This window comes from Miscanthus floridulus, chromosome 14, assembly GCF_019320115.1.
Source record: "Miscanthus floridulus cultivar M001 chromosome 14, ASM1932011v1, whole genome shotgun sequence".
In the NCBI taxonomy this organism is placed as follows: domain Eukaryota; kingdom Viridiplantae; phylum Streptophyta; class Magnoliopsida; order Poales; family Poaceae; genus Miscanthus; species Miscanthus floridulus.
The window spans coordinates 70,241,489-70,268,874 of NC_089593.1; the positions used below are offsets into that span (position 1 = coordinate 70,241,489).

At 48.2% G+C, this 27,386-nt stretch overlaps 1 protein-coding gene across 4 annotated transcripts; it reads left to right on the top strand.

The window, feature by feature from the left end:
- Window positions 1-3,904: 3,904 nt before the first annotated feature.
- Window positions 3,905-20,985, top strand: LOC136502812 (sirohydrochlorin ferrochelatase, chloroplastic-like). 4 transcript variants are annotated; one of them, XM_066498052.1, is made up of 8 exons: window positions 3,905-4,295; window positions 4,400-4,556; window positions 6,506-6,553; window positions 6,651-6,853; window positions 6,941-7,002; window positions 9,959-10,070; window positions 10,264-10,365; window positions 20,625-20,985. In XM_066498052.1, the coding sequence occupies exons 2-8, from the start codon at window positions 4,408-4,410 to the stop codon at window positions 20,651-20,653; spliced, it is 705 nt and encodes a 234-aa protein (XP_066354149.1). In that variant the 5' UTR covers window positions 3,905-4,295; window positions 4,400-4,407; the 3' UTR covers window positions 20,654-20,985. The 4 variants fall into 4 exon arrangements, with proteins under 4 accessions (XP_066354149.1, XP_066354148.1, XP_066354152.1 ...); XM_066498051.1 differs by having other exon boundaries at window positions 10,264-10,355; window positions 20,625-20,982; XM_066498055.1 differs by lacking the exon at window positions 10,264-10,365 and having other exon boundaries at window positions 20,625-20,984.
- Window positions 20,986-27,386: the final 6,401 nt, after the last annotated feature.

Sequence of the window (27,386 nt, forward strand, 5' to 3'; positions counted from 1 at the left end):
TCCTCTCTATGACATTTCGCAGCTTGGAATGATGCCGGTTGAACAGCTCCTGCAGCATCTGGTGCCCCCCTTGTCTGGAACTCCTTCACCTAATACCTCTTATTTGGATACAGCGTCAGATACCCGGGGCGAAGTGCGTAACCGGAGTCCACCAAGTAATAGCGGCCTACATAAATTCACAGCAACTGAACAGTTAACATACAATTAGCTACAACCTTACACAACCAAATTATCTAAGTTCAACTAACCTGATGGTGGATGTGGGAAAGAGGCATCGGCTTCTGCCTTTCTTTTGACCCGCATATCATGTGCAGAACCCTCTATCCCTACCCCAATATATGTGAACTTCATGTCGAAGTCACAGACCACAATCACATTTTGGGTTGGCCTTCCTTTCCTATTAATGTGGTTATCACGGACTCCTTGATCAACTATGACATCTATGTGAGTGCCATCCATGGCGCCTATGCATCCATCAAAAAACGGCGGGTACTCCACCAATTCAGCGGGCACTACTGAATAACTAGTGTTCCTAGGCCTAATTATGTCATTTGCAAATCCAGTCATGGCAGCTAGAACATGGGCAAATGCCTTGCTACATGTCCCCAACCCCCTCCTAAATCTCTCATGCATTTGTCTCTGGCATTGATTTGTACCACATGCCCATAGAAACATGGCTAAAGCTTCAATTGATTCAAGCTCCCTACTGCCTTTTAGGCCATAGCTATCACATAGTATGCTATGCAACCTAACCAAAATTTCAGTCCGCATTCGGTAGTTTTCATAGCACCTACCAGCATCTGACAACAGAATCTCTACCCACTGTCTTCCGGTAGGCTCAGGCACCGGGACATAAGGGTTACCTTGTGTTGGTACCTGCAGCATGTCCCAAATTGCAATGCTTGCAACCATAGCTGCAGTAACCACCTCGTTGAAGCTCATCTCACTTGAATTCTAACTTTCCTCGTCGCTGTTGTCCATGCCCCTAAATGCTGCCAAGCAATGAGAGCACTTTAGACTCAAACCATTAACCCAAAAATTGTAGTCTAAGTTTCTTTAATCAATCATATTCATTATCCATTTACAAGTTAGCCTTTTCCAATTGAACTATAACACTCATAGATCTATAACTGCATATGAGATGTTATCAAACTACAACTGTATTACACTAAAACTAGAAAAGGCGCACACACCTTCAAGCTTATCGATCACTGATGACCTCTGCAACCAGTCCCTGATGTACCTGCAACAAAAGTACCCCATTGTGATGTGTTAAAACATAGATCACTTTAAAGCATCTGTTAACAATGAAATAATTTATAGTTTCAACAACCAAGTCATGACTGGCAGCTCAAACAAATACATCGCATCACACAACTGATAACAAGTTCTGGAAAAAATACGACACATGGTTTTTGGGCAAAGGCCCCATTACAAGACATGAAACATCAACACAACTAGGACAATAATGAATGTAAAGGATAAAAGACGACACTCAAATGCCACCGTTGCTTCACACCAAACTCAACATCCCAGCTGCTGAACTACTTCTTGTTCTTGTTCATTTGATATGTCAGCCACCATACGTTCTTCGGATGTCAGTAGATTCTTGAACACCCGCCGGGGCACTGAGTTATTGAACAAATCCGTTGCCAAGAAGAACATGTCTCAAGTGGCTGGCACACCGCCATCTCGTAAAAGTTGCATAGCTTCGTCTACCTCCACCTGTTCACAGGTCCAGCACTCTATACCTTGATGCGCTCCTTGTAGCAATGCTCTCAGACAACCGGGCAATGTACTCTCCCACATTGCAATTCTTCTTCTTCTCTGGGCTGTTGACAACATGATCCCTGTTGTCCCTCTTCGAACCAGACTGGTAGCTGGATGGGCCGCCTAAGTCTAGCCGACGCAAGGCAGCAGGAGGCGTTGACTCCCGAATACCACCAGCGGACACGAAGCAGCCCGTGTTCTGGTTGCAGTCCCCAAATAGTGCCTCCAATTGGTCCAGGAAGGGAGGTTGCCTACCACGGAACTACCATCCTAATAAAACAAGAGAAGCACATAATGTTAAACAATGTAACCTATGTAATCGGAACTATTATCAAGATCACATACCGAGTTCATGGGCTGGGAACCTTCTTGAGTTTCCCAGTACTCAGTGTCAGCATCAATGGCGCCCGTACGTGGGTTCCTCCCAAGCCCAGTGGTTGTCAACCCATCTTTCCATGTCTGGTAGGCTTTTTAGGTATCCTAGCTTATTGTTGCATTGTCTCTTATCAAACTGGGGGAAATAAGTGTAAATGTTGTGCCAGCCACCTAGTGGTGAGACCCTGCTGAGTGAAGTTACACTTTTCCTTCTCTTGAAGACAAAGGTCCAGCAGCAGCTTGGTTTCATCCTCGGTCCAAGTTGCACGCTTTGGAGGCATCTGTTGGAACATGGAAGGGCTATTGTCGTTTATGGCTGGACGTACTAATGGTACCACAAAAAAACTAAAGGATTGAATGAAATAACTAAAATACAATGCAATGGTCAGAATTAGTGTACTTGCCTTGATTTCTCGCTTCACACGCTTGGAACGCAAGTTGTACCGGGGGATTCCGGCGGGGAGCAGGAAGCTGTTGATGACGGTGCCAGCATATATACTTCGAAAGAACACACCTACATGATAAACATGTTCCCATGTCAGAAGCTAAATGCTTACCAAAGTACTCCCACGCAAATGTATAATTTCCAAATAGGAACTGTATGTATTCTGTACTAACAACATATTATACAAGTAACAAAAGAAGTAACCTAATCACTGTAATTATAACAAAAGAAGTAACCACATCAGTAGTACTGAACAACTGTTGAATAGGTCAAATGACGCATACATGCTATCATTTTCACTGGTGAAACCTACTGAATGCAACGGTTGCTTGAATGTATACAACTCTGTGCATTTGAATCATCAAGCCAACATGTATTGGTAAACTATAGGCTCAAACATTGCATTGTTTTCCTAGTGAAACTGATTCAAAGGCACATTCGCATATTGCTTATTGACTGACTGCATAAGTAGGAGTATGAGGACACAGATGTACAACTCATCCATCATTGGACTACATGACAAACTAGGGGAGCCAAGTGTAAATGAAAACATTAAAAAAATGGAGTTTATTCTAAACCTCAATGCAACGGATGTGCAAGGCCAATGTGTCCCTAATAATCCATCTCTACTTAGGCATCCACACCTCCGAGCAGAAAATTTACAACCCTAACCTAGCGGATCTGATAGCGGCATGCACAAAATGGGATAGCAGTAGAAAGAAGCATACCGAAAATACCGTTGTAGGGACGACGGCATCATGAGGAGGTGACGGATCCGGCGCCGTGGAAGGCGGATCTCCCGCCGGCGGCGACGAATCGACTAGATCTGGTTCGCAAGACGGCTACGGCTCGGAGAAGGCGCCGCCCAACCAGAACCAGCGAGACGGCCCGTGTGGATGTCGCCTTCGTTGCCTAGGGAAAAGGGATGGGAGGGGTTTACGACGGACGGCGTCCGGCGGCGGCGAGGGACCAGCGGCGCGGGCGAAGGCGACAAGGGAGAGTGAGTGAGGATGGCGCCAGCTAGGAGCGGTGCAAACCCTAAGCGCGTGACCTGAATAAGATGGGAGAGAGAGTGGGATGGCGGCAGCTGAATATTGTAGACCAGCCGAACGTCTGGTCCTCGCCTGGGTCACGGGGTCCAACCGGCTCTAGCCGGTTCAACCGCAAACTCGACCAGACGAACGAGGCCCATGTGGTGAGCTAGAGAGGCTGTGACATGGCCCTTGCCCGGAATTGATAGAAACAGGACGTCCGGACGGCATCAATTTTACGGACGCAATGTGGCTGGGCCCGAACGGCCCAACAGCCTTCCGTGTCTCCACCCACTTATCCTCTTGTCCTCTCCCCTCGCGTCTCTACTCTAGCCACCGGCCGCCGCCGCCACGGCGCTATCGGCCGCACCTCACGGCTGCTGAGCGTTGCCAGCCCGCCGCTTGACGCCCCGTCCTCCGAGTCTGAGGCCCCAACCACCGCTCGAGGCCTCGAGAGCACGTCTGCAGTAGGGCTGACTTGCACGAGCGCCGGCACCCCGCAGGCCGCAGGAGCCGCGCTGGCAGCCCGACACCCCGGAGGAGCCACGCGCCGACGCCTGCAGGGCCCTGCGCAGGTAGACGCCGACAGGCGAAGGTCGCCGGACTGGCGCATCCGGCTGCACGACGAGCGGGAACAGACAGACTGCACTAACCTCTTCAAGGTTTCAACTCTGGTATGGTACTCCCCCATTAATCTTTAGTTCCCTATATCGTGCAGTTGTGCAATGCTTGAATCAAGTGGTTAACACTTCCTTCTGTTTTGTTCCCTTTATTGTAGTGATAAACATGTCAGCTACTGGAAACACTGCTAGTGGGGCACAACTTTCACGTGCTCCGACAGTCCGACTCCTTCATCAGGTGCTATGTCAAGAGAACCAACTCCTTCTGATGCTGCTACCGCTGCTGAACTCTCACAAGGCACTGGGTGAAAACTGGTATGAGCTCAGTGCAATCCTCCAAACCCTCCAAACGTAGCCGCACAAATTTAGTGGCGGACCAGAAATGAGAAAAAAGGGGCGCTAATAATTGAAGCCTAGAAATTTTAGTAGTGGTATACTAAAACATATAATAGATATAACAAACAATACTAGTGAAATGCAATCAGATTTTGCGATGACATGTAAAAAAAAAATTCTGGCTTCAAGACATTAATTCGGTATATAGTAAGCCAATGCCTCGAACGAGAACAATACGCACTGAAGGGCCAAGGTTTAAGAGGCAGTTTACTGAAACCTTGTTTTACATCAAACTCGTACTTTGCACTGTTGCATTCATTTAACCCATGCAACTACTAAAATCTAGACATTGGCATTTATCGAAAAAAATATGATGAATGAAAATGAGAAATCAACTGTCAATTACTTAGTGACTCGCTGTGGTCTCTAGGCCGACATTGGCATTTATCGAAAAAAACATGATGAATGAAAATAAGAAATCAATCGTCAATTACTTAGTGACTCACTATGGTCTCTGGCCGTGCTGTGCAACAATCCAGCAGGGGGCGAGGGCATGGGGCTAGCCAGTAGGGGCGACCTGCGCACGCGCTATCTGCTGGCACGCTAGCTTCCTAGCCTGGGGCCCAAGTCTCCGGTCGATGGGGAGGTAGGAAAATCGGAATCTGGAGGGGCACCACCACATGAGCACGCTGTTAATCTATCACGGAGGAGAAACAGAGGGCGGAGGCACGCTGTTAGTCTGTCACGGAGGGCGGAGGCATGGAGCGGAGGGGTCGTGGTCGGAGGATTTGGCGACCGCTCGAGGCTGCGGTGCTAGGCGCTCCACGCTAGGGAGCGAGGACGGGTAAGGGCGACTGTAGGAGGACTGCATGCTGGCTGAATGGGGTGTTGTGAGGCTGAAGCTATGGACTCCAGGGTTTTTCTTGGGTTGAAATTGGACACTTGCTATTGGTTTTTTTTAGCCTGCTCAACCCGGGGCGCCCCTGGCTGGGCGGGCCCAGGCAAAATCAATAGCAAGTGTTAAATTTCAGCATAAGAAAAACCTGGACTCCATAGCTTTAGCCCCACGGCCCCACATTCGGTCTGCATGCAGTCCTCCCTACGGTCACCCTTACCTGTCCTTGCTCCCTAGCGTGGAGCGTCTAGCACCGCAGCCCCGAGCGGCCGCCAAAACCCCCAACCATGACCCCTTCACTTTGTCCCTCCGCCCTCCGTTTCTCCTCCTCCGTGATACACTAAAGGTATGCTCGTGTGGTGGTGCCCCTCCGGACTCCGACCTTCTTCCTCCCCATCGACTGGCGACTTGGGCCCCGGGCTAGGAAGCTAGCGTGCTGACAGATCAACGTGTGCTTAAGTCGCCCCTACTGGCCATCCTATGCCTTCACCCCCTGCTGGATTGCCGCACAGCATGTCCTAGAGAACACAATGAGTCATTGAGTAATTGACCGTTGATTTCTGATTTTCTTTCATCATATTTTCTTCGATAAATGTTAATGTCAGATTTTAGTACTTTCATGGGTTCGATGAATGCAACAGTACGAAGTACGAGTTTGATGTAAAACAAGGTTTTAGTAAACTGCCTCTTAAACCTTGGCCCTTCAGTGTGCATTGCGCGTTCGAGGCATTGGGCTAATACACACCGAACTAATGTCTAGAATCCAACTATATTTTTCCACTTTGTCGCAAAATCTGGCTGCGTTTCACCAGTATTGTATGTTATATCTATTATATGTTTTAGTATACCACTACTAAAATTTCTAGCCTTCAATTATTAGCACCCCCTTTGCCTCATTTCTGGGTCCGCTACTGAAATCATTCAGTTAGGTTTGGAGGGTTGCACTAGCTTGAGAGTTCATACCAATTTTCACCCCACTGAATCTTGTGGTTCTTTACCTGAACTGTCTCCCCTGCTATGCACCCTGTTTCAGTCCCCTCCCAGCCCTTTACGGCACTCCTGCAAAACAACTTGTCTCAAGGTAATCCATTTATGTAACCTCTTAGCAAATTGTGCGGTCTGCTATTGCTCCTGTGTCGCTGCTTCTCATAATGGTATCTGTTATTTCTTGGCATTAGGAGCACTGCTGTGAGGAAGGCCATCCATTTTGTCAACCTACGGAGAGCTGGAAGGTCTAGTGGAAACATGGCTATGAATTCCATACCGAAACCTGCCCTTGGGCCCGAAACATCTGGGAGGGAGGATTTTGCTGTGGGGGATAAGGATGTTGTGGTCATTGTTGATCATGGGTCAAGACGCCAAGAATCCAATCTCATGCTAAGTAATAAACCTGATTTTTCTTGCAAGCCTTATCTTTTGCATTCGCGGTGCTTTTACTGTGTCTTGATTCGTTTATTGAAAAATGCAGATGACTTTGTTGAGATGTTCCGGGCGAAGACTAGCTATAGGATTGTTGAGCCTGCTCATATGGTTTTTTTCGTTGTTCCAGCCTTTTTATGCCTTACGTTTTTTCTTTGTGAGAAATGGAAACATCTAATTTATTAATGCACCTAAAGCTTCTAGCATCATCCAAATTTTCAATACAAATCATTACTGTGCTTGTTTACAATTTTTCTAAAAAAAAGTAGGCATCAGTATTCAGTAAATCAACTTGTAAGTTGAATTCTATGTGACCCACAATCTGTTTGGATTTGGGAAATTTGGATCAGCATGTTTTGAATGTAAGTATTAACGTGTTTTCTTATCATTACTAATTTGTGTATTCTTTGCTTAGCCTAAGTCTCACTCTGCTTTCGAGCTATGCATTGCACCTTATATTGTTCAGTGCCAACTCATTCATTCAGAATTATCATGATTGATTTTGTTCAGTATCCTATGCGGTTTGTTTGTATTTAATTGCTGAAATTTATACTTGACTCTGGATATCCTGTACTTAAACTCTCAAAGGACAATACAAGGCTGATTCCACCTTATTGAATCAAATAGATAAAGTAGTTATGGAATATAGAATCTGTCCTCATTTCGCTTATATTGTTTTTTAAGGAAATACAGTAGATAACTTTACCGAGATATATATTATATATAAAAGAAAAGGAATAAGATAACTGTACTGAGAAAAAGGAGAAAACAAAAGTGGAGAAAGACTAAACAGGTAGAAATCATTTACACAAGAAAGAGAGATCATCTATGGCTTTCTTTTGTCCTGTGTGATTTGGAGAAGGATTTCCACATTGAAGCTCTTTTTCCTGACATTGAAATTGGGGTTCCATCCTTGAAAGACCAGTCCATTTCTCCATTTCTTTGCTTCCCAATATCCAAATATGCCAGGCTGCGATTCTGTCATTTTCCATAAAGAAGGGTTGTTGAAAATCAATTTTCTCTTTGACCAGCACATTGAAGAAATTTAGTTTTGTGTCCCAAATTATTCCAAGGTAATTCCAGCATCTAATACTGAAGCTACAACCAAAGAACAAATGGAGGATGAATTCTTGAATTCTGTATATATTGTATCTGCTTTGAAGATCTCTTGTATTGGGTTTTAAGCACTTTGACTTCAGATCCATAGTATAGGTCGGGCAATGAGATGTAGATGTTTTTGGCAAAGGAAAAGGGCATGGGAAACTATCATTGCATTAGTGGAAAACAAAATAGTACCACCCAGATAACATAATGCAATTCCTCATGACAGATTGTAGAATGACATATTGTGTCTCCACCAAAAAGAGCCTTTTCCCAGTGGCATGTGGTGCCATTTCACCTCTTAATGGCCTTATCCTAGAATGAGAAGATAGAACACTGTTTTCAACAGGCTGTATGTAGCACTGGAAACTGAAATTTTACTAAGAGCAGACATTAATCTTTTACATAGTAGCCACTTGTCCTTAGCAGCCAATGGGACCAGATGCAACGTCCTTATTTTGTTAGCTTTCTTTACTTATATGTTCTTTCCCTTTAATGTCTGGTTCAGTAAATTGAAAACATAAACACAACTCTTTTAACTCTTAGACCATACATTTTCTGTTCAGAGCAAAAAACAAAACCAAACTAGTGTGGGTATTATTCTACTCCCTATGTAAAAGTTTTCCCATTATTAGTCTCCATGTAGAATTAGTTAGCTTGTAAGTTTTTTTTCCTTGAGCACACAAGATAAATGTGTATCATTTCATTAAGGAAGAAGGGAATGCACTGGGGAAAAGAACTGCCTAAAACACACACCTACACACCCCCTAACAGGAAGTTTAGATTTAGTTTCCTTTTTTTGGATGTTTAAAAATGCATGCATTTGTTCTTGTCCTCTTAGTATAATTTTACTCTAGAGTGGTGATACTCAGCTGGTCTTCTGGTTGAAGTAGTGAAAAGATTATAAGCTCTCATTTCGTTAGTATTCCATTTGGCCATCTTAGTCCATTGTGCTTGCCAAAGTTGCCCAAATCCTTGGCCACCATTTTGGCAACCAAAAATTTGCTTAGCTAATACATGGAATATTTGGGTGCAAACCAAACTGGCCCTAAAAAACTTTTGCAGAAGACATGTAACTGACAGCTTGACACTGACTTGCTAGCCAATTTTGAAATTTCCAGCTTATGCTCAAACCAATACATATCATGTTGCCAATATCTACCAAGAAACAATTCAGGTTACTGCCTCGTGGTATTATGGTTTAGAATAGAAAACATCAACCACTGGATTTCTATGGTTAAGAGAAGCATTTGCGGCTGTCATGGCCCTCATCTTTTCATTTCTGATGCTTTATGCAACATTTAGGTGATTCAATCATCAAACCACTTGTCAAGAATTATTGTGATTTTCAAACTGCAATTGAATAAATTGTTGAATCATATTGTATTATCGTTGCTTAGAGCCATTTCACCGAATATTGGAGATCACACCATAGTGCCACTATAGTGAACCTTTGGTAATGTACCTCTTGTGTTCTACAAAACAGTTGAACTTAATGCCTATTGACCAAGTTAAAGAATATATCCATCTTTGTTCATCAGTTTGGTGAAATTAATGCTGCTGATTGGAATCAGTTAAATACAACATTAAGTGATTTGAATGAAAGGTGACCTGGCATATAGCAATCTATACGATAGCAGTTAGCACCATATTTACCTGCATTCTATTTGATTTATATTGTACTTGGGGCTCTTTTTTTAGTAGCTCTTGGTGTATTAATTGTTCAATGTTGGATGAAAAGTGGGTGTGTTTATAACCCTATTTGTGCTGCATTTCTTTTCCTGCTAAATGTATGTATTGCTTAATCTCTTTTGCTGCCATTTTCTTTATTTCCTGATTTCTAGTTCTTTGTAGTGTTAATTGGTAATGGCTGGTGTTTATTGGGTCCAGTTATCGTAGTATTCTTTATTTTCCTTGTGATCAGTAAGTTTTGTTGCTTTACCTTCCAGTTTCTTAAAAAACGCAGGAGCTAGCGGAGCCTACTATAAAGGATGCTTTTGGAAAATGTGTTCAACAAGGAGCATCCCGAGTTGTTGTTAGGTCCATATTTCCTTTCCCCTGGACGACACTGGAAGCAAGTATATTTTTTCCCCTTTTTTTTTGTATTTATGTAAGGTTGACAATGCTTACTGATAAGGGTGTTAATTGTTAAAGGTGCTTACTTAGGATGAAGATGTGTATCTACCCTTTACATATAGCTGCATATAATAGTTATGTTCAGACAAGGATTTTCATATGCACTGACACCATGCATGATTGATTTTTCTCAAGAGATTCCTGCTTTAGCAGCAGAGGCATCAAAGGAGCACTCAAATATACCCTATGTTGTCACTGCCCCTTTTGGGCTGCATGAGCTTATGGTGGTATGTGCTTGTGAGTTCCCTCTAGATTATTTCTATCATTTTCAGAAGTTGTTAGTAGAGAAGCAAAGTAGATATGACGTGAATCTGATTTGCAGTTATAAACACTTAACAGTTGTGGAATTTTGTGATAAAGAATTTTGTTAACAAATAGATCGCTAGAATTGCTTTCCTCTTCTGGAAAAAGAATGTTGAAATTTTCTACAAAACAAAATTATAATATTTGTGTAAATAGTGGCCTTGTTGACCTTCATGTATGTCTACCTTGATGAACTATAGTTGCATAGTGATTAATTTTCATGGTCCAGGGGCATTTAAGCACTTATACTGTAAAGGCTTATGTAGCTACTAGTGTCAGAAATGAACTATAGTTGTATATAAATGTATAAAAAGCAAAGCTGGCATTCTTCATGTGCATAATCGTCAGTCTATATGGGCTATGATCTGGAATTCCGGTATGTTACCCATGACTGTCCTCGTTATCCCTGCGTTCTTCCTCTCAATCCCAGCTACTCTACGCACTCCTCCCCGCCGGTGCCGTATCAATTTTGTATCAAAGACCAGCACTGGGGCCTCGCCATCCATGGCCAACCCTGCTAATCCTGCGGAGATGGTGGCAAAACTGGATTGCATCCTGGGGCAGCTCACCACCCTCAACAACTGGATGGACTCCCATGACAAGCACATTGCGCGGTTGGAGAAGTTCCAGTACGGGGATGACGCCGGGCATCACTGAGAACTCTGGGCAACCACGGCGGGATCACAGCGGCCATGGCACTGAATTCGAGGACGACCGCGGCCGGGATTCTTTCCGCGGCGACGGCCACGAACGCGCCCTCTACTTCGACCGGGCTGTCCTGCATCCCCCGAAGATCAACTTCCCCTGCTTCGACAGGCGAGTCCGACCCCCCTGTCGTTGCTGGACAAGTGCGACAACTACTTTTGCGGCCACCGCACCTTGGAGGAGGAGAACATCTGGCAGGCGTCTTTCCATCTGGACGGCGCCGCCGCGTACTGGTAGTACCAGATGGAACAGGATTTTGGCCTCATTTTGTGGTCGCGCTTCATCGAATTCATCAACCTGCGCTTTGGGCCTCCCATCCTCTCCAACTCTCAGCGAACTCAAAGCCTTGCAGCGCACCGGTTCCGTGGACTACCAGCGCAGCTTTCTCGCCCTACTGTCCCACTGCGAGGAGCTCACGACGCAGCACAAGATCGACCTGTTCATAGGCGGACTGGGCTAGCCGCTCGCCTCCGATGTTGAGCTCCAACGGTCGGCCAACCTCCATACGACCATGAGCCTGGCCATGGCCTATGAGCATCGCCAACTCAAAGCATCGTCGGCCGCGGGGGCGACCGCACCTTGCTGTGCTCCCGCCACGGCATCCTCGGCGGCGTCTGGAGCCCATCCACCGAAGGGGCCGCATCCATGTTTCCGCTGCCTCACCCTGGCCTAGATCGCGGAGAAACGACAGAGCGGGTAGTGCTACTTCTACCACGAGCAGTACATGAAGGACCATAAGTGCTCCACCAAGGGCGTCTTCCATCCTGGAGCTAGAAGGGGAAGAGGATGACCTGGCAACACCTGTTGGCAAATTGTTCCTGATGCTTCACCCAATGTGCATTGCCTTGGTTTGTCAGTGCTTGTGTGCTTATTTCCGTAAACAGTGTTTTAAAGGCGTCGCCTAGGCGTCCAGGCGTACCCAGCTCGCCTTGGGAAACAGTGGCGCCTTGTCGCCTAGGCGTCGCCTAGGCGCCGCCTAGGCGTCCAGGCGTACCAAGCACTCGCCTGGACGCCTAGCCGCCTTTAAAACATGGTTCGTAAATGCTCATTGCATGCTTGGCAAATTGGTAAGGTATAACAACTGCAAATTGGTTTGCTAGTTTCACTATCTACTTTTGTGGCATAACCTTCGTAGTTTATCTCTTATAATATAAGCTTCAGTATGCCACAGTGGTCAGTAGAGGTTCCATTCAGTTTCAATTCATGCTTATATTTATTTGTTTGATTTTTGTTCTGTACAATAAATACCAAATTGAACTGTCATTCCTTTTAAGATCTATGGTTTCCATTGTGAAGAGGTCTCTGTGTGGATTTTGTCGCTACCAATATCTACCTCTACTTACTGAGTTTTTGTAGTGTTACTTGCAACTTGCAAGAAGGCACACCTATGACTGATCAGGGTGCATTGTGGGTACAAGCATGGTATCCAGTGATTATTTAGGTGAAATGACACCCATTGTGGGTCTGCTTTTGAGCTACCTTCATTAGTTGACATCAGAATAGACACGAATTTAGTGTTATAGCATGGATCTTTATAAATTTCAGCATGAAACTTAGATGGCTCTTGGACTTGAAAATAGACTGTATCTAACTAATGCATTCAGAGCAGGTGATTAATTGATTCCTTAGGGTGTGTGGTGCTACATTTAATTACAACATGAAACTATGTGATGAGTATTCTACTAATTTTAAATTTGAATGAGGAAAGGCTCACTGTGCAACTTGAGTCAGCTAGTGCAACTTGCAAGAAGGCTCACTGTTTTTAGATATGCCCACTGTTTTTAGATATGTGCATTGTTGCTTAAGCTTGTTTAGATATGACAGTGAAACAGTGGGCAATGCAGTTAGATTGCAGTTTATGTCTCAGTTAAATATCTGATACCTGAATGCTTCTCAATTAAATATCTGAATGCTTCTTAGTTACTGTCTTGTTTGCTTCTCAGTTAAATATCTGAATGCTTGTCAGTCAATTTAGGGTTTTAGATATGACCACTATTTTTAGATATGACCACTGTGTTTGGATATGCTCACTGTTTTTATATATGCCCACAGTTTTTATATATTCTCACTGTTTTTGTTTGGCCTCCTCTCCTCTCCTCTACTACTACTTCTACTTCTACTTATCCTACTCTATGTTTGACAGCAGCTGCTCACTGTTTTTTTTTAATATATTCTCATTGTTTTTGTTTGGCCTCCTCTCCTCTCCTACATCTACTTCTACTTATCCTACTCTATGTTTGGCAGCAGGTGCTCACTGTTTTTATATATGATCACTGTTTTTGTTTGGTCTCCTCTCCTCTCCTGTACTACTACTTCTACTTCTCCTACTCCTCTATGTTTGGCAGCAGGTGCTCACTGTGTTTATATATGCTCACTGTGTTTATGATGCCTTTATGCTCAAAGTCTTGATGTTAGAATCCCTAGTCCTGCGGGAGAGGGATCGTAGGTTGTATGTGTGAGAGGTTGGAGGGCGAGGTCGGAGTACGCGAGGAAGACGGCGCGGCGGTGCCGTGGCTGCAGCGAGGGAGTGGCGGCTACGGCTGTAGCCCTAGACCTCTCGCGTAGCTACAGTAACGCGTGAACAGTAGAGGCGGCTAGGGTTAGGAATCTCCCGGCTCCCAGGGGAAGCCGGAAACAATAGATTGTTTCTGCTTGCCATCTCAATAATGTTTACAGGTATTTATATGTCTCTCAACTAAAATAGGAAATATTCTAATAAATATTCTAATAATATAAATATGGGCTTTTAGGCCCCTAGCCACTAGCGGGCTTGCGGCGTGAATAGCCCACGCCGGTCATAACATCTCTCCCCGCCTGCTGAAACAGCTCGTCCTCGAGCTGGAAGTCGGGGTAGGAGACACGAAGATCGTCCAGCAGCTCCCACGTCGCCTCCTCTTCAGGAAGTCCTTGCCACTGCACCAGCACCCGCCAGACGCCACGGCGCATCTGGGCACGCAGGGCCTTGGCCGGTGCCAGAGTGCGCCGACCGTCCAGCACTGGGGGCAGCTGTCCAGGCACCACGGGCAGGTCCCCGCGGTCGCGGTGTCGCTTCAGAAGGCTGACATGAAACACGTCGTGGAGACGAGAGCCCTCCGGTAGCTCCAGCCGATATGCCACCTTGCCAATACGCTCGAGGACACGGAAAGGACCAGCATAGCGCGGCCCCAACTTGCCCTTGGCCTGTGGTGCCAGCGACTGGGTGGCGCGGTGAAGCAGAAGGAGCCACACCCAGTCACCAACCTGCAGCTCCAGATCGCGATGGCCGGCGTCGTAGTATTTCCTGGCAAGATCCTGCGCCTGAAGAAGCCGTTGACGCACCTCCGCCAGGACCTCGTCCCGTGAGCGTAAGAGGCCGTCAACAGCGTCCGTCCGGGCCGTGCCGGGCGTGTAGGGCAGCAACGGCGGAGGCGGGCGGCCATAGACCACCTCGAACGGAGTGGCGCGCAGGGCGGTGTGAAACGAAGTATTATAGCAATACTCCGCCCACGCCAACCAATCCACCCAAGCTCGCGGCCGATCACCTGTGACACACCGAAGGTACATAGCAATCACCTTGTTGACCACCTCCGACTGACCATCCGTCTGGGGGTGGAACGCCGTACTCATACGGAGCTTGACACCTGCCATCGTGAAAAGATCCCGCCACACATGGCCGGTGAAGACGGGGTCCCGGTCGCTGACGATGGACGACGGGAAGCCGTGCAGGCGAACAATCCCGTCGAAAAAAGCGCGGGCGACCGACGTGGCCGTGTAGGGGTGGCCGAGCGCAATGAAATGCGCGTACTTGGAGAAACGGTCCACCACGGTCAGAATGACCGACTTGCCCGCGACCTTCGGCAGCCCCTCAATGAAGTCCATCGAAATGTCAGCCTAGATTTGGGTTGGCACGTCGAGAGGTTGCAGCAGCCCCGCCGGGCGCGTCGTCTCCGTCTTGTTACGCTGGCAGGTCGTGCAAGCCCGCACCCAATCCTGCACTAGCATCCGGTCCCGCGGAATGTAGAAGTCGGCGCGGAGTCGATGGAGCGTCTTTTGGACGCCCTCATGGCCAGCCGAGTGCGCCAGGAGGAGCACTTGGTGGCGCAGGTCCCCATGGTCCGGCACGAAGACACGGGAGCCGTGGAGCAGGAGCCCGTCGACGAGGCGCCACGGTGCCTCAAGCTCGCCGGCGCGGTGCTGAGCCAGCAGCTGCTGGCTGTCGTGCGTGGCCTCCTGCGCCCGCCTGATGTCGTCCAGGAGCGCAAAGGAAGGCCCAGAGAGAGCCAGGGCGGCTGCAGTCGCACCCTCCTGGCTGACCGGCGCCCCAGCCTCAGCATCGCGTCGGGACAGTGCGTCCGCCACAGTATTTAGGCGTCCCGGGCGGTACTCCACCGAGAAATCGAAGCCAAAAAGTTTGCTGAGCCACTGGTGCTGCGGAACGGTGGACAAGCGCTGGTCAAGCAAAAATTTGAGGCTATAGTGGTCGGTACGAACCAGGAAGTGGCGGCCCCACAAGTATGGCCGCCAGTGGCGTACGGCCTGGACCAGGCCGATCAACTCCCGCTCGTACGCCGCCAATTTCAAGTGTCGGGCAGCAAATGGCCGGCTGAAGTATGCGATGGGTCCAGCGCCCTGGTGAAGGACGGCACCAAACCCCGTACCCGACGCGTCGCAGTCAACCATGAAGGGCTTGGCGAAGTCCGGCATCTGAAGAACAGGACCCGTGGTTAAGGCACGTTTGAGCGCCTCAAATGCTGCCAATGCATCGTCGTCCCACACAAACGCGTCTCGTCGCAAGAGACGCGTGAGTGGGGCGGCGATGACGCCAAAGTCTCGGATGAACTTCCGGTAGTAGCCGGCGAGGCCCAGGAAGCCCCGCAGGCCGCGGGCAGAGGTCGGAGATGGCCACACAGCCACGGCGGCGATCTTGTCGGCGTCCATGGCGACACCGCCCGCAGAGATCACGTGTCCCAGGTAGGCCACCGAGGATGCCCCAAAGGAGCACTTGGAGCGTTTCAAGTGGAGGTGATGCTCCCGCAACGCGTTGAGGACGATAGTGACATGCTGCAAGTGCTCAGCCCACGACGAACTGTAGATTAATATATCATCAAAAAATACGAGGACAAACCACCGCAGGTAGGGCCGGAGGACGTCGTTCATCAGGGCTTGGAAGGTTGCCGGGGCGTTGGAGAGCCCAAACGGCATTACCAGGAACTCGAAGTGGCCGTGGTGAGTGCGGAAGGCCGTCTTGGCGATGTCATCGGGGTGCATGCGCACCTGGTGGTACCCCGAACGAAGGTCGAGCTTGGTGAAGAAGCGGGCCCCATGGAGCTCATCCAAGAGCTCGTCCACCACAGGAATCGGAAATTTATCTTTGGAGGTCTTGGCGTTGAGGGCGCGATAATCAATGCAGAAGCGCCACGAGCTGTCCGCCTTCCGGACCAAAAGGACCGGCGCGGAGAACGGCGAGGTGCTGGGCCGGATTATACCCTGGGCCAGCATGGCAGCACACTGGTGCTCGAGCTCGTCCTTCTGTAGCTGCGGGTAGCGGTAAGGACGCACCGCAACCGGTGCGGTCCCCGGCAGTAGGTGGATGCGGTGGTCGTATGGTCGCGTCGGAGGGAGCCCCGTGGGCTCGGCGAAGAGGTCGTCGTGCTGCAGGAGGAGGCGGTCCAGCAGCGGCAGCCGCGGGTCAGCCGAGGCCACGGCCAACGCCTGCTGTTGCGTGGGCGCCGTTGGCCCGGACACGCCCTGCCACGTGACGCGGCGCCCGTTCCGCCAGAACGACAGCGTGAGGGCCTCGCAGTCCCAAAGCATGGGCCCCAGCGTCCGTAGGAAGTCAAAGCCGATGATGAAGTCGAAGACGCCCAAGTTGAGGCCGACGCACGTGATGGCGAAATCTTCATCCCCGATGCGGATAGGCACATTGCGTGCGATCCCCTCGCACGTCAGGCGATCACCGTTGGCGACGGTGACACGTAGATGCTCGCCACCCGCGGGGGAGAGGCTGAGGCGGCGCACAGCGGTCCCTTGGACGAAGTTGTGCGTGGAGCCGGTGTCGAGGAGGGCGAGAAAACGCTCGCCCTTGACGGTGACGGGCAGCAGCATGGCATTCGGCGGTCGGATACCTGCCACAGCATGTAGGGAAACCACCAGCGAGGTCGCTGTGGCGTCCGGGGCGGCCGGCTCCTCCTGGTGGGCGGCTGTGGACCCGTCCGCCGCGGTTGCATCCTCCGAGTCGTCGGCAATGTAGTCGGTAGTCTCGATGTAGAAGAGCCGCTTGCACACATGGCCGCGCACATACGGCTCGTCGCAATTGAAGCACAGGCCTTGGCGGCGCCGTTCCACCTGTTCGGCCGGCGTGAGGCGACGTAAGGGCCGCGGCTGGCCGGGAGCGGCTGTGGCCGTCGGCTGGGCCGGGCCAGAGGCAGCCGGTGTCGCCGTCGGGGTCCGTAGGCCCCGGCCACCCCTCTGCTGCAGCTGCTGTATGGCAGGGAGGAAGGCCGCAGTGCGACGCTCGTAGGCCCGCGCGTAATACATTGCCGTCTGCAGGTCAGGCGGATGGTGCATCTCCACATCGCACTTGATATGCTCGGGAAGACCGCCCACATACAACTGGGCCTTCTGGCGGGCGTTGAGTTCCCGTTCATGGCAGAGGACGGCGTTGAAGCGGTCCGAGTAGTCCTGGACCGTGGAGGTGAAAGGCAGCCGGGCAAGCTCCGCCAAGCGCGTGCCCCGCGTTGGAGGGCCGAAACGGAGTTGGCACAGCTCGCGGAACCGCTCCCACGCTGGCATGCCCTCATCTTGTTCGAGCGCGTAGTACCAAGTCTGGGCAGCGCCACGGAGGTGGTAGGACGCCAGCCATGTGCGATCCGAGGCGAGGGTGCGCTGGCCGCGGAAGAATTGCTCGCATTGGTTGAGCCAATTGAGCGGATCGACGGCGCCATCGTAGGATGCGAACTCCAGTTTGTAGAATTTCGGTGGAGCGTGGGCGCCGCCGTGCGCGCCGCCTGGCGCGCCGTCGTCGTTGTGGCTGCCACCCCCAGACGCAGAGGGTCCAGGAGCTCCGTTGTAGAACAGTGTCCCATCGGTACCGCCGTAGAAGGTCCCAGAGGTTGGAGCCGAGGGCACGAGGGAGGTGGTCATTGCCGATGGCGTGGGCGAGGTGGCCGTCGTGTAGATCGGCCCCGGTGCCGTTCCCGTCATCGCCCATGTCGGGATGGGAGACGGAGAAGGCGGCCATCGCATCGTGTGCAGGGGCACCCCCGTCCCACCCTAGAGCACGCCGGAGGGGTAGCTGATCGGCGGCGACGTCGTTGGTGCTGGAGGTGGAGGCGGCGGAAGGAGGCTCGCCAGGGACTGCTGCATGGCTGCCACGTTGCGGCTGAGCACGTCCATGTTGCGGCCGAACTGGTCGACCACACCGGCCAAGGACGCCAGGGTGAGTGCGCTGCCGGAGGACTCCGAGATCTCGAAGGACGCGGCGGGAAGCGGCATGGTGGACACCGGTGTTTGAGACCCGCCGGAGGTCTGCGGAGGCGTGGACATCGTACCAAGGATCCCTGATACCAAACTGTTAGAATCCCTAGTCCTGCGGGAGAGGGATCGTAGGTTGTATGTGTGAGAGGTTGGAGGGCGAGGTCGGAGTACGCGAGGAAGACGGCGCGGCGGTGCCGTGGCTGCAGCGAGGGAGTGGCGGCTACGGCTGTAGCCCTAGACCTCTCGCGTAGCTACAGTAACGCGTGAACAGTAGAGGCGGCTAGGGTTAGGAATCTCCCGGCTCCCAGGGGAAGCCGGAAACAATAGATTGTTTCTGCTTGCCATCTCAATAATGTTTACAAGTATTTATATGTCTCTCAACTAAAATAGAAAATATTCTAATAAATATTCTAATAATATAAATATGGGCTTTTAGGCCCCTAGCCACTAGCGGGCTTGCGGCGTGAATAGCCCACGCCGGTCATAACACTTGATCAAATGATGATTGACATGTTTCTGAGGCCTCTACCACCACTACTATTACTACTTGTTTTGTGATATATGGCAGCAGCTGCTGCATGCCAAAAAAATAGTAAGCATACATAAACACAGTGAGCATATATATGCTTTTTTGGACACCTTTCCTCTCCTCTATGCTTGGGAAGTAGCAGCTGCTTTTTTTGACCAACTCTCCTCTCCTTTCCTCTTTTGCCAATGATGAAATTGTCCAACTCTAGAAATTATCTGGAATATGATGAGCTGATGATCAAGAAATTATGAGAAACTTGGCATCATTACTAGCCGCCCCTATTGTGGTTTTCTATATGCTCACTGTTTTTATATATGCTCACTGTGTTTATGATGCCTTGATGCTCCAAGTTCATGATTAAATGATGATTAACATGTTTGTGAGGCCTCTACCACTACTACTCGTTTTGTGATCTATTGTTGTTTTATCGCATTAATTTGTGGCTTGATGATACAAAAGGGTGTAGTGAGGCAACATGACAGAAGTAGTAGAAGTAGAAGTAGTAGAAGAAGACAGAAGTTTGACCCTAAGCTTCTCCTAGACCAAAAGCCTCTGGAGGAAACTCATCTCGAATGGAGTGCCATTGGAGACGAGACTCCTCCAGGGGTTTTTGGTCTTGTAGTGCCATTGGGTTTTTCTTTTATTTTCTCCTCTCCTATTAATGACTATCATGTTAGTCTATGATCAGTGATCACCAACGGGCGGTGGACGGCTGTATAGTGCAGCAGCCCGCTAATTTGAGAGCAAATATTTGAGAAGAATAACATGGCTTTGTCGATGATGATTTTTTACTATATATGAATACCTACATGATTTCGTAGGCTTTCTCACGTCTCTAAAGTCAAACTACTTTTACTTCTACTTGTACTACTGTTTTAATATGTGCCCACCATATTTATATATGCCCACCGTGTTTATATATGCTCACTGTGTTTACATATGCTCACTGTTTTTATATATGCCCACTGTGTTTAGATATGCTAACTGTTTTTATATGGTCACACTATTTTAATATGTGCCCACCGTGCTTATATATGCTCACTGTTTTTATATATGCCCACTGTGTTTAGATATGCTCGTTGTTTTTATATGTGCACACTGTTTTAATATGTGCCCACCGTTTATATATATGCCCACCGTGTTTATATGTACTCACTATGTTTATAGATGCTCACCGTTTTTATATATGCTCACTGTGTTTAGATATGCTCACTGTTTTTAGATATGCCCACTGTTTTTATATGTGCACACTGTTTTAATATGTGCCCACCGTGTTTATATCTACTACTTGTACTTCTACTACTACTACTCTATGTTTGGCAGCAACTGCTATTTCTTTTTGGCAACCAGCAGCTGCTTTTTTTTTTGGCAAACTCTCATGTCCTCTCCTCTAACTACTACTTGTACTACTTCTATCATGTGGTGGTGGCGGTGGTTCAGCTATCCCACTCTAGCTATGATTTATTTATATGCAGTGTGCCAACGAAAACTTGTTTTTTTGTAGTGGCAAGAAGAGAAAGGAATGAGAGCTGACCCATACAAAGATGACAACCTCTTGGAGCTCATCGGTGACCTTTGCAACTTCATATTGGACTAGACTATACATGTCAGAGGCCTTTACCATAACCCAACATCTGACTTAGGTAGGCATCCTCATCACCAACATCTTCATGAGACGGAAAGGCTAGCCTTAGGCCGTTGTTTGGACTTGTGAATGTAATGTGACATTGGTAATGTTATCAGACTTGTGGAACGGTCAGACTTGTGAATCATGTGAATGTAATGATGAATTATATATGTTCTTGTGATTTGGACTTTAATTTTATTGGATATAATGTTCTTATGAACTATATATGTATATGTATATATCTTCTTGTGAATTAGCTGTTGATATAATGTCCTTGTGAATTATATATGTATATATATGTTTTGGTCAAATTTGAATTTCCAAATTAGATTTTTTTAGGAAAATGTACTATAGGGGCGGTTCTAGACTTAACCGCCCCTACAAATGCAAATTATAGGGGCGGCTGGTGTTACATCCTTATTTGTAGGGGTGGCTGGTGGTTTAATAGAGGTGGCTGGTAACACCAGTCACCCCTACAAATTGATTTGTAGGTCAGCTTGGGAATTACCTCTACAAATACATAATTTGTACACACGGTAGCTTAGGGGCGGCTGGCCAAGTCGTCCCTACAAACCTCCTTAAGCTGCCCCTACAAATGTTTACTATAGTAGTGCGAGTACCATGGTTGATGCTGCCATCGTGGTCGTGTCCAAGAAACGCCGTGGCTGGTTTATTACCCAGCTAGACTCGATATTGGCCATGTGGCATAGATCAACACTCCTCTCGACCGTGCACTCACAGCCGCCATGGGCCCTCATGACCTTGAGCACCTTGAGGCCATCCTTCACCAAGTAGACGATGTGCACTAGGGTTCCAGCACCCCCGTTGATGACTCAAAGGTTCTCCCTGTCATCCACTAAACCGTCTGGCGCCAATGGAAGCGTAATTGTCGAGAAGTCGCCGCTGGCCTCATCGAGGACGAGTAGTACATGGACATGATCGTCGTCGAAGCCAGAGAAGAAGATGGATCCCCCGGCATGCCCCACGAATCGCTGGTCCATGTCCACGTTTGCCACATCATTCGTGCAAAAGTGGCTACTGACAGTCCACTGGATCCAGCCATTGTCCCTAGCCGAGAAGACACATGCCTCGACTATCATGGTGTCATCCATCTTTTCCGTGATCAGACACACACATAACACGCTGAAGCTCGACATGAGCGAGCTCTTGTCGTTGCCATCTCCGTTGCCGGTGTCGAGAATGAAGGCACCGAGGCAGTCGTACAAGCACATCCTACCTCTGTTGGAAAGATTTATTAATTATTTAGTTTCTGGTCCACTTGCCATATATATCCAACAGATTAGATTTGCCGTGGTCGGCAGCAACCCTTAGATCTTCTAGGGTTCGCCCCCCTGGCTCACAGCGCATCTATAAATAAGAGGAGACACCCTTGGCGGCTCCGTCCATGTGAAATTAATCACATAACCGGTCACTAAGGCGCTGGAGGGTTTAGGAAGGCCGTTTCCCACGTCCATCCCGTTCAGGTCCATCTAGGAGGCATCCATAGAGCTGTCGCTGTCCGATGTCTCACATTCTTCACCGACAGAGGGCGTCCATGTCCTCAGGCGGTGATCTCAAGTCACTTGCTACATCTACGAACTCCATCACATCTCTAGAAGCATAGATGGCATCTACAGGCTCTGGTCAGTATCTAAGATCTATTCCGCATAAGATTAAGTCAGTGATCATGTTTTGGCTAAGTTAAGATCCCGTTATGACTAAGTTATTTTTCAACAATCGGTATCAAGAGCCTGCTTAGTCCTGACATGATCCTAGGCCAGAGTCAATTCCGTTTTTTATGCCTCTATTATATTATATTAGTTTCGGCTACGTCAGTTTAGATGCAATTAAGTTTTAATTAAGATCGATCTTATATGTTATATTCATGATGACGTATGTTTATTCTACCCTAAGTGCCGAATAATATTTGTTTAAGTTATCAGTGAGTAATTAGACCTTAATTAGATGCAATCTGAGTTTAATTTCATGCTTAAGCTAAGTAATTAGGGTTTATGGGTTTAACTGTTAACTGCAATTAGTCTCGGTTTAAGCCAAATCCTGATCACTGAGTAAGCATTGAGAAGGAGGATTGGGCAAAACACGAGAAAAGTCCCAGAAATCCCTAAATTTTCCTTTCCTTTTTTGTGTTTTATGATATAAGGAAAAGATTCAATAAATTCCACCCATTTTGCATGTCTATGATTTAGTTTGTTTTGGCTTCTAATATGTTTGAGAGACTCATCACATATTCCTTCGGCCACAAATAATGTTGCCAGGTCTCTAGGGTGCGAACTAAGTCATATAATTCTTTATCATAAGTAAAATAATTCAGATTAGGTCCACTTAATGTCTCACTGAAATAGGCAACAGGCTTACCATCTTGAATGAATACACCTCCAATGCCTAACCAAAAGGCATGACTAACCTCCAAATTTAGTTTTAAAAGTTGTTTTCCATTCATCTCCTAGTTTCATTCTGATTTGGTGATAACCACTACACAAGTCAACCTTGGAGAACATCTTAGAACCACTACAATATCTATTGGTGATATTATTAATAGCCCTACAATCAACACACATACGCCATAATCCATCTTTTTTTGGAACCAAAATAACCGGAACAGCACAAGGACTAAGGCTTTCACGTATATACCCTTTGTCAAGAAAGTCCTGCACTTGACATGCAATCTCCTTAGTCTCCTCAGGATTGGTCCTATATGGTGCATGATTGGGTAGGAAAGCACCTGGTATTAGATCAATTTGATGTTCAATTCCTTGGATTGGTGGCAGCCCAGGTGGTATTTCCTTTGGAAACACATCTCCATACTCCTGCAAAAGGTCAACAACAACAGAGGCATAGGAAGAGGCATATCCTCATATGAAAATAATGCTTCTTTGAACATTATAGCATAGCAAACAAAATTACTTGCTGTCATCTCAATAATTTCAGATTTTGTAGCTAGTAAAACAGGACTTTTCAACATAATTCCATCTTTCTTAGGATTAGGTTCTTTATTTTTATTTGAAGCAAGTTCCTTCGATATAACTTAATTTTCATTTTTGCTAGTTTCCTTGCTCTCTCTATTAGCTCTTTCTATTTCATCTTTTAGAATAGCTTCAGGAGACATACACTACTACAGGAATGAATTTGCGCAGCGTGGCCAAAACACGCTCCGTGGCGGGCACCTTTTTTGCCCGCCACGGTTAACCCGGCCACCGGGGCGCCCGCTGCGGGAAATTGGTTTACCGCGGCGGGCCACCTTACTTGCCCGCCGCATAAAATCGTTATTTACCGCGGCGGGCGGTATGAATAGCCCGCCGCGGTTAATACGGTTTACCATAGCGGGCGCTTTAAACTGCCCGCCGCGGTAAAGACTTGATTTACCGAGGCGGGCGTTTTATGTTGCCCGCCGCGGTAAAGCCTGTACATATACAGCCCTCGGACCCTCCTTCTTCTCCACGGGTCTTCCTCTCTCAAAACTCATGGGGGGAGGCTTTGCCCTAAAATTTGAGGAAACTTTTGATTTGAGTTGAAGGGCTTGGATTTGAGGGAGGAGGACATCATAAGAGGTTCATAAAGGCTCTCCCTCTCTCCTTCCATCCTCTCTCTTTATTTCCATCACCTAGAGTTCTCTTTAGATCTAGATCTAGATCTAGATCAATTTTAATGGAAAAAATGATGTTATGTATTTCTTTAACTTTAGATTCATCATAGATGCATGCTTCATCTTTCACATCGTCATTTTCTCTCTTTTTCATGATTTTGGACGTAAAAATCATCAATTTCTCCTAATTCTTCTTTATTTAATGTTGATTGTGATGGATAATGTTCGCAGATACGATGGATAGATCGGAATGGATGTACCGGATCGATAGAGTGAATGATCCGCGGTACCTCTTTGAATTAAGGAAGTTTATTGCGGCTGGTAAAGCTCACCGTGAGAGACTGAAGCAGATGACAACCATATGTCCATGTTCTCGTTGCAAGAACCTGAAAGCCCACCGAGACAGCGAGGTGCAAACTCATTTGATCATGTATGGTTTCATCGAGGGCTACACAGTCTGGACATTTCACGGCGAAAGAGTTGGTGCGAGTGGCGCTGCATCTGGAGTTACCTCTTCGACGCCGATGACGACAGCACCACCGGTGAATACAGATCCTTCCGCAGCAGCTGCGCCAGCCGACAGTGACAACAGTTGTCGTGATTACATCACGGTGGATGATGTAATGCAAGACATGGCCGATGAAGCCGGCGACGGTGTTGATGGTCAGGATACTGTGAGCCAACCCGAGGATGTGCAGCTTGTTGAAGATCTAGTCAAACACTTCGATGAAGACGACGTTGTGTTGGGTTGCCCAAAGTGGTTGGAGAATTTCAGGGAGTTGAAACAGGCGGCAGTTGATCCTCTCTATAAGGACGGCGGCGATTGTCCAAAGGACTGCACGGCGCTCCGTTTTAACCTCCATATGTTGATGTTGAAGGCTCGTCATGGTTGGTCTGACACTAGCTTCAATGAGTTGTTAAACTACCTTGCCACCACGTACCCAACGGCTAACAAGGTGCCCGCCAATACTTATCGGGCCAAGAAGCTGATCCGGCCAGTGGCGATGAAGCTTAGAAAGTTTGATGCATGCCCTAACCACTGCATCCTGTATCGGGGCAATGAGTATGAGAATTTGACGAGTTGTCCGCACTGTGGCTTTAGTCGGTACAAGAAAAATGCTGGTTGTCGCGTGGATGCAGAAGACGAGGGAGACTTGCGGGGTGGTCGGAAGAAGAACAAGAAGGGGGCAAAGAAGAGCAGTGTGGCCAAACAGATCTCGGCTCAGCAGGACGATGAAGAAGAGGGTTACACGCACAGGAAAAGTCCAGCACTGTCGGTGTGGTACCTGCCCGTGACCGATCGCCTGCGTGCAATATTCGGGAACCCGGACGATGCCAAGCTCATGTCCTGGCATGCATCTGCTGACCGCCTGAACGACGATGGCAAGCTACGGCACCCATCCGATGGCAAGCAGTGGAAGGATTTCGACGAGGCCTACCCGGAGTTTGGCAAGGAGCCCAGGCATGTTAGGTTCGCGCTAAGTACTGACGGGATGAACCCGTTCGGTGAGCTTAGCAGCTCGCACAGCACTTGGCCCGTCGTGCTCACCATGTACAACCTACCTCCCCATCTATGTCAGAAGCGTAGGTACCTTATGCTGACCATGCTTATCTCCGGACCGAAGCAGCCCGGCAACGATATAGATGTGTTCCTAGAGCCGTTCATGGAGGAAATGAAGATACTATTTGATGTTGGGGTCCAGATGGTGGATGCATCCCGCAAGGAGAAGTTCACACTAAAAGCAATCATCTTTGTCACCATCACCGATTACCCCGGTCTCTTCTCACTATCGGGGCAGATCAAAGGGAAGACCGGCTGCGTAATTTGTATCGACGAGACCTGCTACACTTACCTTAAGGGATCCAATAAGATGGTGTACACAAGGCACAGACGGTTCCTCACCAAAAATCATAGGTATAGAAGAAGTATTATGAACAAATACTTTGACAATCAAGACGAGCCGCAGCGTGATCAAATGACGCAGACTAGTTGGGGAACAAAGGTGTATGAGATGGTCAAGGACATGGATCAGGTGGAGTTTGGAAAGAAGAAGAAGCCGCCTAAAGAGGGGCCCAAGCAGACAAGGAAGCGAAAGCGGGACCAGACGGAGGAAGTCCCCGCCGCCGTTCCTTTCAAGAAGATGTCAATTTTCTTCAAGTACCTGTCGTATTGGAAAACACTGAATACACCCCATGCCATCGACTGCATGCACCTGGAGAAAAATGTCTTCGAAAGCATGATCGGTGTCCTGCTGGACATCAAGGGCAAGACAAAGGATGGTATTAAGTCACGGACGGATCTTGTCAATCTGGGCATCAGGCCGGACCTTCACCCGGGACCGCCTCAGAATGGTAAAGTCGATATCCCGGGTGCGGCCTGCAACCTAACGCAAGATGAGAGGACGGCTTTTCTTAAGTTGCTTAGGGGTATCAAGGTGCCGACTGGTTTCTCTTCCAACATCAAGAGCCTGGTCTCCATGAAAGACCTCATAATGACCGGCTACAACTCACACGACTGCCACGTCATGCTGACGGTGTTCCTACCAATTGCGATTAGGGCTATCCGTCCAGAGTACGTGAAGATGGTCATCACATGGATGTCATACTTCTTTAATCGCATCACTCAGAAGGTCATTGATAAGGCTGAGCTGCCTGCCCTGAAGGAGTTCATCGCGGAGACCCTTTGCCAGCTCGAGATGTGCTTTCCACCATCTTACTTTGATATTATGCCACACCTAATGATGCATATGGTCGATCAGATCCATCAACTAGGCCCCGTGTACCTACACCAGATGTGGACGTACGAGCGGTTCATGTCCACCCTCAACAGATACGTCCATAACCGCGCTTACCCGGAGGGCTCTATGATCGAGGCATACACAACGGAGGAGGCCGTGAACTGGTGTATGAGGTACATAAGAGATGGGAGGGTGATTGGGTTGCCTGTCCATCACCACGAAGGCAAAACCTCAGGAATGGGGTGCACAGGCCGAAAAGTGCGCACCGATGTGCCAAACCGAATGGTGCAAGAAGCT